At 45.3% G+C, this 12,094-nt stretch overlaps 1 protein-coding gene across 1 annotated transcript in view; it reads right to left on the bottom strand.

Annotated features, from left to right (window-relative positions):
* Nucleotides 1-5,695: 5,695 nt before the first annotated feature.
* ldlrad3 (low density lipoprotein receptor class A domain containing 3) overlaps nucleotides 5,696-12,094 on the bottom strand; it is a 35,431-nt gene continuing 29,032 nt past the window's right edge. Inside the window, exon 6 of the mRNA XM_079604297.1 lies at nucleotides 5,696-7,260. Coding sequence (XP_079460423.1) covers nucleotides 7,101-7,260 — 160 coding nt within the window. The 3' untranslated portion in view covers nucleotides 5,696-7,100. The remainder of the gene's footprint in view (nucleotides 7,261-12,094) is intronic.

Genomic DNA, 12,094 nt, shown 5'->3' with positions numbered 1-12,094 from the left:
GATGACCTGAGCCCTGAACGGAGTGTTGAGGGACTTAGGTACGTACCCATGCTTCGGTTTCAGTACGACTACAGAGTCGTTGGGCCCGAACTCCATGCAAGAAGCTCTAACTGAGAGCGCTTGCAAATCCCCAACACGCTTCACTGAAGCGAGAGCCAAAAGAAACACGGTCTTAAGAGACAGGTGCTTCATGTCAACTGAGTGAATAGGCTCGAAAGGGGCCCCTTTCATGGCGTTCAACACCGTAGAAAGGTCCCAAACGGGGACTGAAGGAGGCCTTGGAGGATTCAACCTCCTGGCTCCTCTAAGGAAACGGACCACCAGGTCGTTCCTGCCCAGTGAATGGCCAAGCGTTGGATTAACGAACGCTGATATGGCTGCCACATAGACTTTGAGCGTGGATGGGGTTCTTCCCTTATCCAATAGCTCCTGCAGGAAGGAGAGGATCTCCGTTTCTCCGCACTGGAGTGGTGACAGACCTTGGTCTGAACACCAACCAGAAAACACCGACCATTTGGACGCGTAGAGCCGTCTAGTAGATGGGGCTCTAGCCTGCTCGATCGTGTCTAACACTCCTCTAGGGAGGTTAGCGGGTACCCATTTATGGCCCACACATGTAGGGACCATAGATCCGGGCGAGGATGCAAAATCGAGCCCATGGCCTGCGAGAGAAGGTCCCTTCTCACCGGGATCGGCCACGGGGCAGTACTTTTCAGTCGCATCAAAGCTGGGAACCAAGGTTGATTCGTCCAGTATGGTGCGACAAGAAGCACTGAGCATCCGCTTTTCCTGATCCGCTCCAGCACTTGAGGCAGGAGTGAGACAGGGGGAAAAGCATAGAGCGGACGGCGAGGCCAGACACTGGCCAGCGCGTTTACGCTCTTTGAAAAGAATTCCGGGCAGTGAGCGTTTTCCTGGTTTGCAAAAAGGTCTATTTCCGCTCTGCCGAACCTTTCCCACAACAGACTCACCGTCTGTGTGTGTAGAGACCACTCTCCCGTCGGGACGTTGTCCCGTGAGAGTCTGTCTGGTCCCACGTTCAGGTGACCTGGCACATGTATTGCTCTCAGCGAGCGCAGGTTGTGCTGGGCCCACACCAGTATGCGTTCCGTCAACCTGAAGAGGTTTCTGGATCTCACGCCACCCTGGCGGTTTATATAGGCCACTACCGACGTGTTGTCCGAACGGACCAGGACGTGGTGTCCCTTTATCCGAGGACGAAAACGCCTCAGCGCTAAGTCCACCGCCATCATTTCTAGGCAGTTTATGTGCGGTAGTTCGACTCGTTCCGCCCACTGGCCAAAGAACGGTCTGCCTTCGAGCAGTGCTCCCCAGCCTGAGGTGGACGCGTCCGTGGACACCACCTTCAGGCTCGAGGAAGTCCCCAGGCTTACACCTGAGCGGTACCAGTCTGACGCTCTCCATGGTGTCAGGGCTGAAATGCACTCCTGATCGACCTTGAGGCGATAACGACCGTAAACCCATGCTCGGCGCGGTACGCGCGCTCTCAGCCAGAACTGCAGTGGACGCATGCGCAGCAGGCCCAACTGCAGAGCTGCCGAGGCTGAAGCCATGAGGCCCAGCATTTTTTGAAACCTCTTGAGCGGCATTACATGACCGCTGCGGAAGGATTTCGCCATCAGCAGGGTGTTTTGCCTGCGCTGTGATGACAGCTGCGCTGTCATAGACAGCGAGTTCAGTTCCAGTCCCAAAAAGGAGATCCCTTGACTGGGAAACAGTGAACTTTTCTCCCAATTGACTCTCAGACCTAAGTGCTCGAGGTGATCGAGTATTAGGGTCTTGTGGCGCATGAGTTCTGAAGGCGATTAAGCTAGAATCAGCCAATCGTCCAAATAATTCAGAATTCGGATGCCTCGGAGTCTCAGGGGTGCCAGCGCCGCGTCCATGCACACTGTAAATGTACGAGGTGCTAGGGACAGGCCGAATGGCAGGACTGTGTACTGATATGCCCGGCCCTCGAAGGCGAATCTCAAAAATCGCCTGTGACGTGACGCAATTTGTATGTGAAAATACGCGTCTTTCAGATCTATTGCCATAAACCAGTCTCCTCGGCGAATCTGCGCGAGGATTTTTCTGGTCGTGAGCATTCTGAACTTTCGCTTTGTTAGCACTTTGTTCAGATGCCTCAGATCTAAAATGGGTCTGAGACCCCCGTCTTTCTTCGGTACCAGGAAATATCTGCTGTACAGACCCCCTTCGCTCTGAGCTTGAGATAAAGGCTCTATGGCCCCTTTGCTCAATAGCTTCGCTATTTCGGCTCGAAGTAGATGTGCTACTTCTGTTTTTACCGTGGTTTCGACTCTCGCCGTGTAACGGGGAGGGCGTCGATAAAACTGTAGCGAATAGCCTCTTTTTATAGTCTCTAGCACCCATTCTGAGACCCCGGGAAGTCTTTCCCATGCATCTGCACGTGTGACTAGTGGTTTAATGTAATCTGGGCCCTGGTCGCGAAATGGCGGCGACACGAGAGCAACCGTGTGCTGTAACATGGACGCCGTGGCGTCTGAGGCGGGGGGCATGTTTAACACAGTATGCATCCCGTGCGCGCTCTGTTCTCTGAGTCGAGAGAGAGTGCGCGGGACGAGTCCCGTAGCGCTCGTTATATTTGTGAATAAATGTGGGCGCGGGGTGGCGGGCACACTTATAACACCGGGAATACTGTGTTTGTGAACTGACTGATCGTTCGTTGGTTTCGTTTTTACAGAAACCGCGGAGTCCCGGAATTCACAACGGAGAATGCTGGCGAGGCAGAAGTACGTACTCTGGCTGAAAAAGGCGCCTTCCATGATTTCGCCACCTCTTCATGAAGCTCAGGAAGAAACGGGGCGTGCCTGGAGGGGGGCGAAGCGCGGTCTCCAGAAAGGAAGCATCCATCCAGCCGGTTGAAGGCAGGCTCCTCGGGCGTCGACCAATCGAGGCCGAGGCTCGACACGGCCTGCGCGAGCAGACGCATTAGCTCTGCTTCGATGCTTTTCTTCCCTCCTCGACGTTCCGGGACAGCAGGGGAGGGGAGATCCACGGAGCTCGCCCATCCCTCGATTTCCGAAGCGAGAAGCGAACAGCAGTCGTCATCCCCCTCAGATGCGGCTAGCTGGTCGTCGTCCATGACAGACAAGGCGGCGGGCTGCGGCCTTTGTCCGTCGGAGAGCGACTCCAGCGAAGCGGAGAGAGGAGCTAGTGGCGGCGGCAGCGGCGGCGAGCTCCTCGTGGAGGGGGGTTCCGGGACCCGCTGAGCGCGGCGCTTTTTACGGCGCGGCGCTACAGGGGGTGGAGGAGCAGCTTCCGTGAAAGATGCCAGGCGAGTCCGCAGAGTCGCGATTGGTATCATGTCACAGTGATGGCAGCCGCCATCACCGAGAGCGATAGCTGCATGTTCCTCGCCCAAGCAGGAAACACACAGCACGTGGTGGTCCCCGTCGATGAGCGTGGCTCGGCAGGAGCCGCAGGAATCACGAGGCATCTTTAAAAAGACACTCGTTGCTCTTTTGTGAGAAAAAATGTGTGACGCGGGGGCGAACACACACACAAAACACACACAAGGATAAGAAAGGATATTCCACGCCGGAGAAGCGCAGCAGGGAATGGCGGCTGAAGGCGGCGAAGACCAGCGGCTTCAGGTAAGGGCTCGTCCTGCTGAGGTGCTTGTATGCAGAGGTGCTTTGGCTGTGGTGGCTCGAATCCGGTCCTACGATGCGTGTAGCTTCGTGAAGAATAGAAAATCAGAGTGGAGACAGCTATGCTCATATTTATAGGCCTAGACCACGCCCGTTTCGGCGGGAGGTGACGCAGAGGGCGCGGTGCGCCCTCATTGGTTGGCGTCACTGGCCTCGCATAGGCTGTGCTTTTCTGGCTAAGCAGCCAATGGGCGCGCGATTCGCTCCGCCTTAGGTTGTATGCTACAGAAAAGCGTTTTACATATTTACAAAATTAAGGATTAATTTTTGGCTTCAATCTCGAAAAAGAATATCTTTCCCGTAGCGTCGCTTCGACGCAGTAGGAGAGAACTCTACGTAAGAGAACATGGTACTCAATCTACTCAATGGGAATGTAGCCTCACGCGCGCAGGACCAAAGGCGACAGCAGCAGGAGAGAGGATGAGAAGATTCCCGATGAAGAGAAGACGGTTGAAGAGAAGATTCCCGATGAAGAGAAGATTCCCGATGAAGAGAAGACGGTTGAAGAGAAGATTCCCGATGAAGAGAAGACGGTTGAAGAGAAGATTCCCAATGAAGAGAAGACGGTTGAAGAGAAGATTCCCGATGAAGAGAAGACGATTGAAGAGAAGATTCCCGATGAAGAGAAGATTCCCGATGAAGAGAAGACGGTTGAAGAGAAGATTCCCGATGAAGAGAAAAGGGTTGAAGAGAAGATTCCCGATGAAGAGAAGACGATTGAAGAGAAGATTCCCGATGAAGAGAAGATTCCCGATGAAGAGAAGACGGTTGAAGAGAAGATTCCCGATGAAGAGAAGATTCCCGATGAAGAGAAGATTCCCGATGAAGAGAAGATTCCCGATGAAGAGAAGACGGTTGAAGAGAAGATTCCCGATGAAGAGAAGATTCCCGATGAAGAGAAGACGGTTGAAGAGAAGATTCCTGATGAAGAGAAGATTCCCGATGAAGAGAAGACGGTTGAAGAGAAGATTCCCGATGAAGAGAAGACGGTTGAAGAGAAGATTTCCGATGAAGAGAAGACGGTTGAAGAGAAGATTCCCGATGAAGAGAAGACGGTTGAAGAGAAGACGGTTGAAGAGAAAATTCACATGGTTGACGATCTCAACATAGTTCCATACAGGCTTAACTAGTCGAGGTCGTTGGCCGCTAGCTTGTTAGCAAAGTCCATGCAAAAGCACTAGCCACTAAGTCCGCAGCTAACTAAACTTATTTCTATCTTCTTGTGCTGAGTAGGCGACTCAAACAGACAGAAGCATCACCATTAACGTTTCCTATAAGAGTCCCAGTTGAACACTTTCACTAAACTGGAGCATTACATTAGCATTAACAGTGTTTGTCTTTCAGCAGACAACACGCTTCTCCCCTCGTACTTCTGAAGCTCTCTTCCCACTTCCTTGTCCTTTGACCTCAATTGTGATTGGCTCATTCACAAAACTTTCAGAAATAAAATTAATTCACAAAACATTTGTCTAACTCTTTCTTCCTATTCTTACATGCATCTTTAAATACATTAGCTAAGATATTTATAATTTAACTAAGATAGGGCCTATTTGGACACATCGAGAGATTTATCCTGAAAGTAATTTTGCCTATGCCTGCTCCGTATCATCCGGCTGGCTATAAAATATAGCTGATAAACCTGTTATACCTGTTCTTCCTGGCCAGCCAGAAGCTGTTTCTCAATGTCAAGGAAGGATCCTCGGAAGCTGGAATTTCGAGGATGCTACGTCATCGACGTCCGTCACATGACTGTTCCAATGTCGAGGATCCTCGGAATCCTTCGTTCGGAAAATTTCTCATATACAGGAAAGGATGATATGTGTATCCTTCGCGCTCCCAAATCACCCACAATCCTATGCGTGCAGCTTTGCTATCTTGTTAAAAAAAATGGGACAATTTAAAAACCAAGTACATGGTGGGAGATAAGTATGGAAATAATTGTTTATGCACATTTGTTACCCTTTCATGCATGAATTATGATAACTTCAGTCAGGATTTTTCCTACGTGTTTTTATTGCTCTTAGGGCATGAAAAACAAGATTTGATTTGAATTATTTATTTTTACAAAATTACAGATTTTCAGATGTCCACTTGAGTTCAATTGATGTACAGCAACCAAACAGTACAGTACTTCCATTTCTGCGCCGAAAGCGGACCTTTTCACTGACGTAATGACGTGCACTTGCTAGCTGGTTCCATTTAAGTGTTCTCCGAATGCTAAAGAGGAGCCTCAATCGCCTCGCCTCTGAAGGAAATGACAGGAAGGACCAGTCCTGCCAATGAAGTATCCTTGACATTGAGAAACAGCAAGTGTGTGTGACTGGGAGACCTCATCAAGTGAACGATGTCCACCTGCTCTTCCCTCTATACAGCTGAGGTGTTGGAGTGATGTGTGTTCCTGGTTACTTTGTTCTTGATTATGGTCTTTGTTTCTTTATTTTGATCTTGTTATTTATTTACCCACTTAGATTCACTTAGATCATGTATCTGACAGAAATTGTGTTGATTTTTGTTTTGTTCTATATTTTTATTTAATAAATCCTTTGTAAAGATCATACCAACCAGACTGTGTCCTCCTTCATTTGCCACGGCTTTGAGCTGATCATGACACTGTGAATTCAGAACCCCTTCTCTAGTCACAAACTGTTTTCCGCCTACTAGTAGGGAAGTGTGCGATTTCATGTGTATGTGACGCATCCTGTGTGATTAGCCGGAGAAACACTGCCATCAGTCACATTTAAACATGGGAAATCCAACTCATGTATGCATTGTTCTGGACGGTTCGTTACACTTGATGCTGCCGCAGAAAAAGATTCAACATCGTGTAATTCTGTTATCCTGCTGTTGTGCCATATGTTAACAACTTATTTTTATTAAGATATCACAATCAGGGAGTTTAGAAAGAGCTGCAGGTTCACTGTAAATCTGTCTGGATCAGAGATAGAAGAGAGCAGTCATTATATATAACAACTGTTCCCAGTGCTGTATGTTAAGAGCATAACGCACAATTAGAGCATAAAACGCTTGAAGTACACGTTCACATAAAGAAAGACTCTTTTCACAAAGACTACTCCTGGGAATGCAGACACTGAACTCTATGTACACGGGCAATACTTAAATAGTATATCAACTGTCCCCACACTATGTAAATCTCACAGGAATGAGTGAAAGTCTTGTAGCATTACTCTGGTCAAGTTACAGCAGTAGTCAAAAGCCTGGGTGATTACCATCTATATAGAGCTTCTTTTGACTGCCAATGTCATTGGTTATGATTAGAGTAATGCAGTTCATTGACCACCAGATGGTGCCACTAACATGCCCTACAAGTGCTTTGTGAATCCTGCAAACATCGCTATCATCACCGCTGGTCAACACTCGGCACAGATGCATGATGGTCCTCTGGGCTTACAGCGCTGGCTGCTGAGACTCAGTGCTGGTGTTGCTGGTCCAGCTGTGAGACGGGACCGCTCTGGCGGAGTCTGGTGATTCATAGACTGGTGGTTCTCTCTCAGTCTCAGTCTCTGGAGGGTAAGGAGGAGGTGGGAGGTCAAACCATGACGGCCGGCTGGAGAGAGAAATAAAGACAGAGAGAGTGTTGAGCTTCAGAACATGAGATGTATGAAAGTGCTGTACACACATATCACATATCAATGATACAAACAGTCAACAGCGTAGAATAAAACAATAAGACACAATAAAAAAGCAACTCTCACATAGCTATAAAAATACGTTTTTAAGCCAGATTTAAAAACAGCAAGTGTTTGAGGCTGTCTAATGTAGAGCGGCAAACTATTCCAGAGCTTCTGTGCTGCCACTGCAAATGCTCCGTCACCCCTGCTCTTCCACTTTACCCGTGGGAACACTAAAAGCAAATGGTCAGCAGGCCTAAGTGATCTTAGCGGAGCATACAGCTTGATCAGGTCAGAAAGATATTTAGGTGCAAAACCATTAAGAGATTTAAAAACAAACACCAAAATCTTAAAATGAATCCTGAAATGGCAAGAACAGGGGTAATGTGTTCCTGCTTTAGTGTACCCGTCAACAGGCGAGCTGGCACATTGTGGACCATCTGCAGTCTGGAGAGAGAGGCCTGACTAATACCTATAGAGGACACTACAATAATCCAGACGAGTTGAAATTAAAGTCTTTGAAAGTATTTAAAGGACAGGAAATATTTGTCTTTATGTTGTCTCAATTGGAATAAAATAGATTTAACTACCGAGTAAATCTGTTTGTCCAATTTAAAATCTCAATCCATAATAACACCTAATTTTTTTACTTAGGGCTTCACAAGTGGATTCAATTCACCAAGGTCCAAATGTAATGATTCATAAGTGCTTCCCGGCGTAAACAGCATAACTTCTGTTTTATTTTCATTAAAGCTAAGGAATTTTAGTGCCATCCAGACCTTAATTTCCTCAAGACACTGCAATAGAGGGACTAAAGTGTGAGTATCTTGCATTTCAAAAGGCAGATAAATTTGCGTATCGTCTGCACAATGAAAAGAAATACCAAATTTCCTAAAAATATGGGAGCATATAAAGAGAGAACAAAATAGGCCCTAAAATGGAGCCCTGGGGGACCCCACACGTGTAAGAAGCCGTTGAGGAGGTAAAGTCTCCAAACGAACTGAGAAAGTTCTTTCAGACAAATAGGATCTAAACCATGCCAACGCAGTACCCTTAATACCAACACATTGTTTCTAAGTGTGTAATCAAGATCTTATGTTCTACAGTATCAAACGCAGCTGGAAGGTCTAGTAAAACTTTAATCGCGCAGTCCCCGGAGTCAGTAGTAAGTAACAAGTCATTAAAAACCTTCAACAGTGCAGTTTCTGTACTATGTAGGGGTTTAAAACCAGAGTGAAATACTTCATTTCTAGATCTTCTCATGAATTAAATCGTCCAAACACGACCTTCTCCAGTAGTTTGGACAGAAACTGAAGTTTTGATATAGGTCTAAAATTAGCAAAGAACGATGAATCCAGATCAGATTTCTTGATTACTGGTTCCACTGTTGCATGTTTAAAATAATTAGGTACAACTCCAGAGGCAAGTACATCATAATTGCAAGTACTGTAGGACCAATAGTTACAAATTAATATTTTAGAAGACGTGGAGGAACAATGTCCATTGAACAGCACAGCTGGCTTATGAGAGTTATCACAGATAACACTAGACATATACTTTGATTTCTCAGATCTAACAGTTTCTTGATATTTAGACAAATTCTCCTTTGTCTAAAGATTTGATGGTGAGGGGTGGGGGACTGTGAACGTGATGTATATTGTAAAAATCAATAAAAAAAAACTTTGAAAGAAAAGTAACTCATCTTAAAGCTTTCAAGATCGATCCACCAAACTCTGCACAGGCATTCAGGCTATTGTGACTTTATGCTCTCTCTCTCTCTCTCTCTCTCTCTCTCTCTCTCTCTCTCTGTGCGCATGTGTGGAGTGACTGGGAGGAGCGCGTGAGTGTTGAGCTAGAGGCGGCGTGTTTGAGTGAGTTTTTCCCCCTTTTTTTCCCCTTTCCTATTTTTCTTTATTAATGTAGTTTAGTATTTTGTGGTTAGCTGTTAGGGGTTGTGGAAATGTCGGCAGACTCTGATGGGTTTGCTACCTTAACAGCCCGGAACGGCTGTAAATGTTTACCTGATGACTCGATCACAGTCGAAGACTGCTTGACGGCTATTAGTAGTGAAATAGGTGCTCGGAATATTCTGTCAGCGTCTAGAATGAATAAAGCTGTTGTTGTGTTTTTGAAAGAAGAGTCTATGGTTCATCATTTAGTAGAAGTTGGCTTATCTGTTGGTGATGTTTTTCTGCCTGTCTTACCGCTGTCGAGCCCGTCTAAAAAGGTAACCCTTTCCAATGTGCCGCCTTTAAATTTCTAATGATTCACTTGAGCGTTTACTTGGCCGCTATGGTAAAATAGTGATGCCGATTAAAATGATCCCCCTCGGTGTTAAGAATCCAAACTTAAAACATGTGATGTCTTTCAGACGTCAAACTTTTATGATCTTGAATGCCGAATTTCAAAATTTGGATGTTTCAGTGAAATTGACGTTGGCCGGTAAAGATTATAAACTTTTTTTTAGCACGGATTCAATGAAATGTTTCTCTTGCGGGATTTTTGGTCACACAAAACAAAAATGTCCATCTAATAAGGTGACTGAACAAAATGAAACTGAACCTAATATACCTCTGGAGCCGGTGGCTTCTACCTCAGGGATTATTAACCAGAGTGTAACGTTAGGTAATAAAACTGATCAGCGGGCTGTATCGGACTCCTTGTCTAATGACGAGGGAAATACGAAAGAGCACGCCAGCAATGATGCGGATGCAGAAAAGTGTGTAGTGAACACCGAGTGTGTTAATGCCAGCAGTGGGGCAGCTGAGATCGCCGCTGTGGGACCCAGTGATCCAGAGCGCCCGCGGGAGTCAGATGAGCTCGCGGAGGCCGGAGAGTTGCGGGACTCGCGAGTACCCGATGGCCTGTCACTGAGTGACGTGGAACAGCTCTCTGAGAGAGTTGAGACTCAGTCTGCAGATAACGAGTCTGATAGTGAAGAATCTGAAATTGTTGATTATGTCACGGATGTTAGTTCACAAGAGATGTTCTGTAGAAAAACATTACAGCCTGCAAATGAAGCCGCCTTATTATACAGTGCAGCAAATAAACGATTTTCTTGATAGTACTTTCAATCAGCGAAGACCAAGATTAGAGAAGTATTTCTCTAATTTGCATCTTTTTGTTGACTCTTGTGTTGTGGCTATGAGAAAAGCTACGCTGGAGGAGCTTGATCAGCCAAAGAGATATAGACTCAAGAAGCATGTGAGTGCTGTTAAAAAAAGACTGAAAATATGTCACAAGAAATAATAGAGCCATGTTTATTTGCAGGGTGATATTTTTTCTTTTTCCTTTCCTCATGACAACCTTAAATATTGGAATTTTTAATATTAATGGTGGTCGGGGTATAGAAAAGAGAGCAGCTGTATTTGATTATTTGCGCTTAAAGAAAGCAGATGTGATTTTATTGCAGGAAACGCATTCTGATCAGAAGAATCATACTCAGTGGAGCAGTGATTGGAAGGGTAATGTTTCGCTAAGTCATGGAACAAACCTCAGTGCAGGTGTTGCTATACTTTTTTCCCCAAGTGTTAGTAGTGAACCAGACATAGTTGAGGTTGTGCCTGGTCGGATTTTGAGAGCTGATATTGCTTTGGGTGATACACATTTTTCCTTTTTTTAATGTATATGCTCCAAATATTGGTCAAGAACGTATTATGTTTTTTAAAATACTTTCTGATGCTTTATCACAATGTCCTCAGGGAAATATTTGTGTACTTGGTGGTGATTTTAATTGTACTGTTAATCCAGATTTGGATAGGAATCATGATGAACCTCATCCACCTTCTGCTGAGAGTTTAAAGAAATTACTCAATGATCATAATTTAGTAGATGTATGGAGGGAGGCCTTTCCTGGGGAGAGACAGTACACATGGTTAAAGGCTAACTCAAATAATATGTCAGGAGCTAGACTTGACCGTTTCTATGTTGTAAAAGGTAATAGGGGAAGGTTCTTTAATAGCTCAATTTCGCCATCCTTTTTATCTGATCATCACTATGTATCTATTAAAGTCTCTGTCTCATTTCCTAGATTCTCTAAATCACATTGGCACTTTAATAATAGATTATTGCAGGATTGCACCTTTATTCACTCTTTTAATCTTTTCTGGAAGACTTGGAGAGAGGAGAGATGCAGTTTTCAGTCATTGAGTCAATGGTGGGACATTGGTAAAGTTCAAATTAAGACTTTTTGCCAACAGTACACTGCTCATAGTACTAGAGCCCTTAAAGGTGCCATGTGTAATTGTCTGGCAAAAAAAATCAAGTCATACTCCACATTCCATACCAGATGGGGGCAGTATACCTCACATATCAAAATATGTGATGTAGGATATGGTATTTTGTAAAAATCACACACTATAAATATGATAAAAAAGCAGAAACAGATAGTTGCAGTAAAGTAAGATATTTTAATAAGTTGAAGAAACAATAATGATTTGTGACACACACACTCGATTTGCGCATCGCTATCATGTGTGTATTACACAGGTAACGTTATTACATTGCTTCCTGATATCACGTGCGCAAACACAAATAACCTATATTTATATATATATATATATACTACAGGGCCGTTGAATGCTTGTATCTGATAACCGTGAAGCTCTTGTAATTATTACTTTACCCCACCTCTCCATGTCGAGTGATGCAGTAAACATCAGATAGCGCACGTGAACCGATCATCTCTACTATAGTAAAAAAAACACGAACACTGTTGAAAGATACAGTAGGCTACAAATGACCTGTTCGCGCCACAAATTGTTCTCCGTC

This window comes from Phoxinus phoxinus, assembly GCF_949152265.1.
Source record: "Phoxinus phoxinus genome assembly, chromosome: 25".
NCBI classification, from domain to species: domain Eukaryota; kingdom Metazoa; phylum Chordata; class Actinopteri; order Cypriniformes; family Leuciscidae; genus Phoxinus; species Phoxinus phoxinus.
Note: the sequence above shows the minus strand (reverse complement) of the source record. Positions and strands in the feature narration are given on the sequence as shown.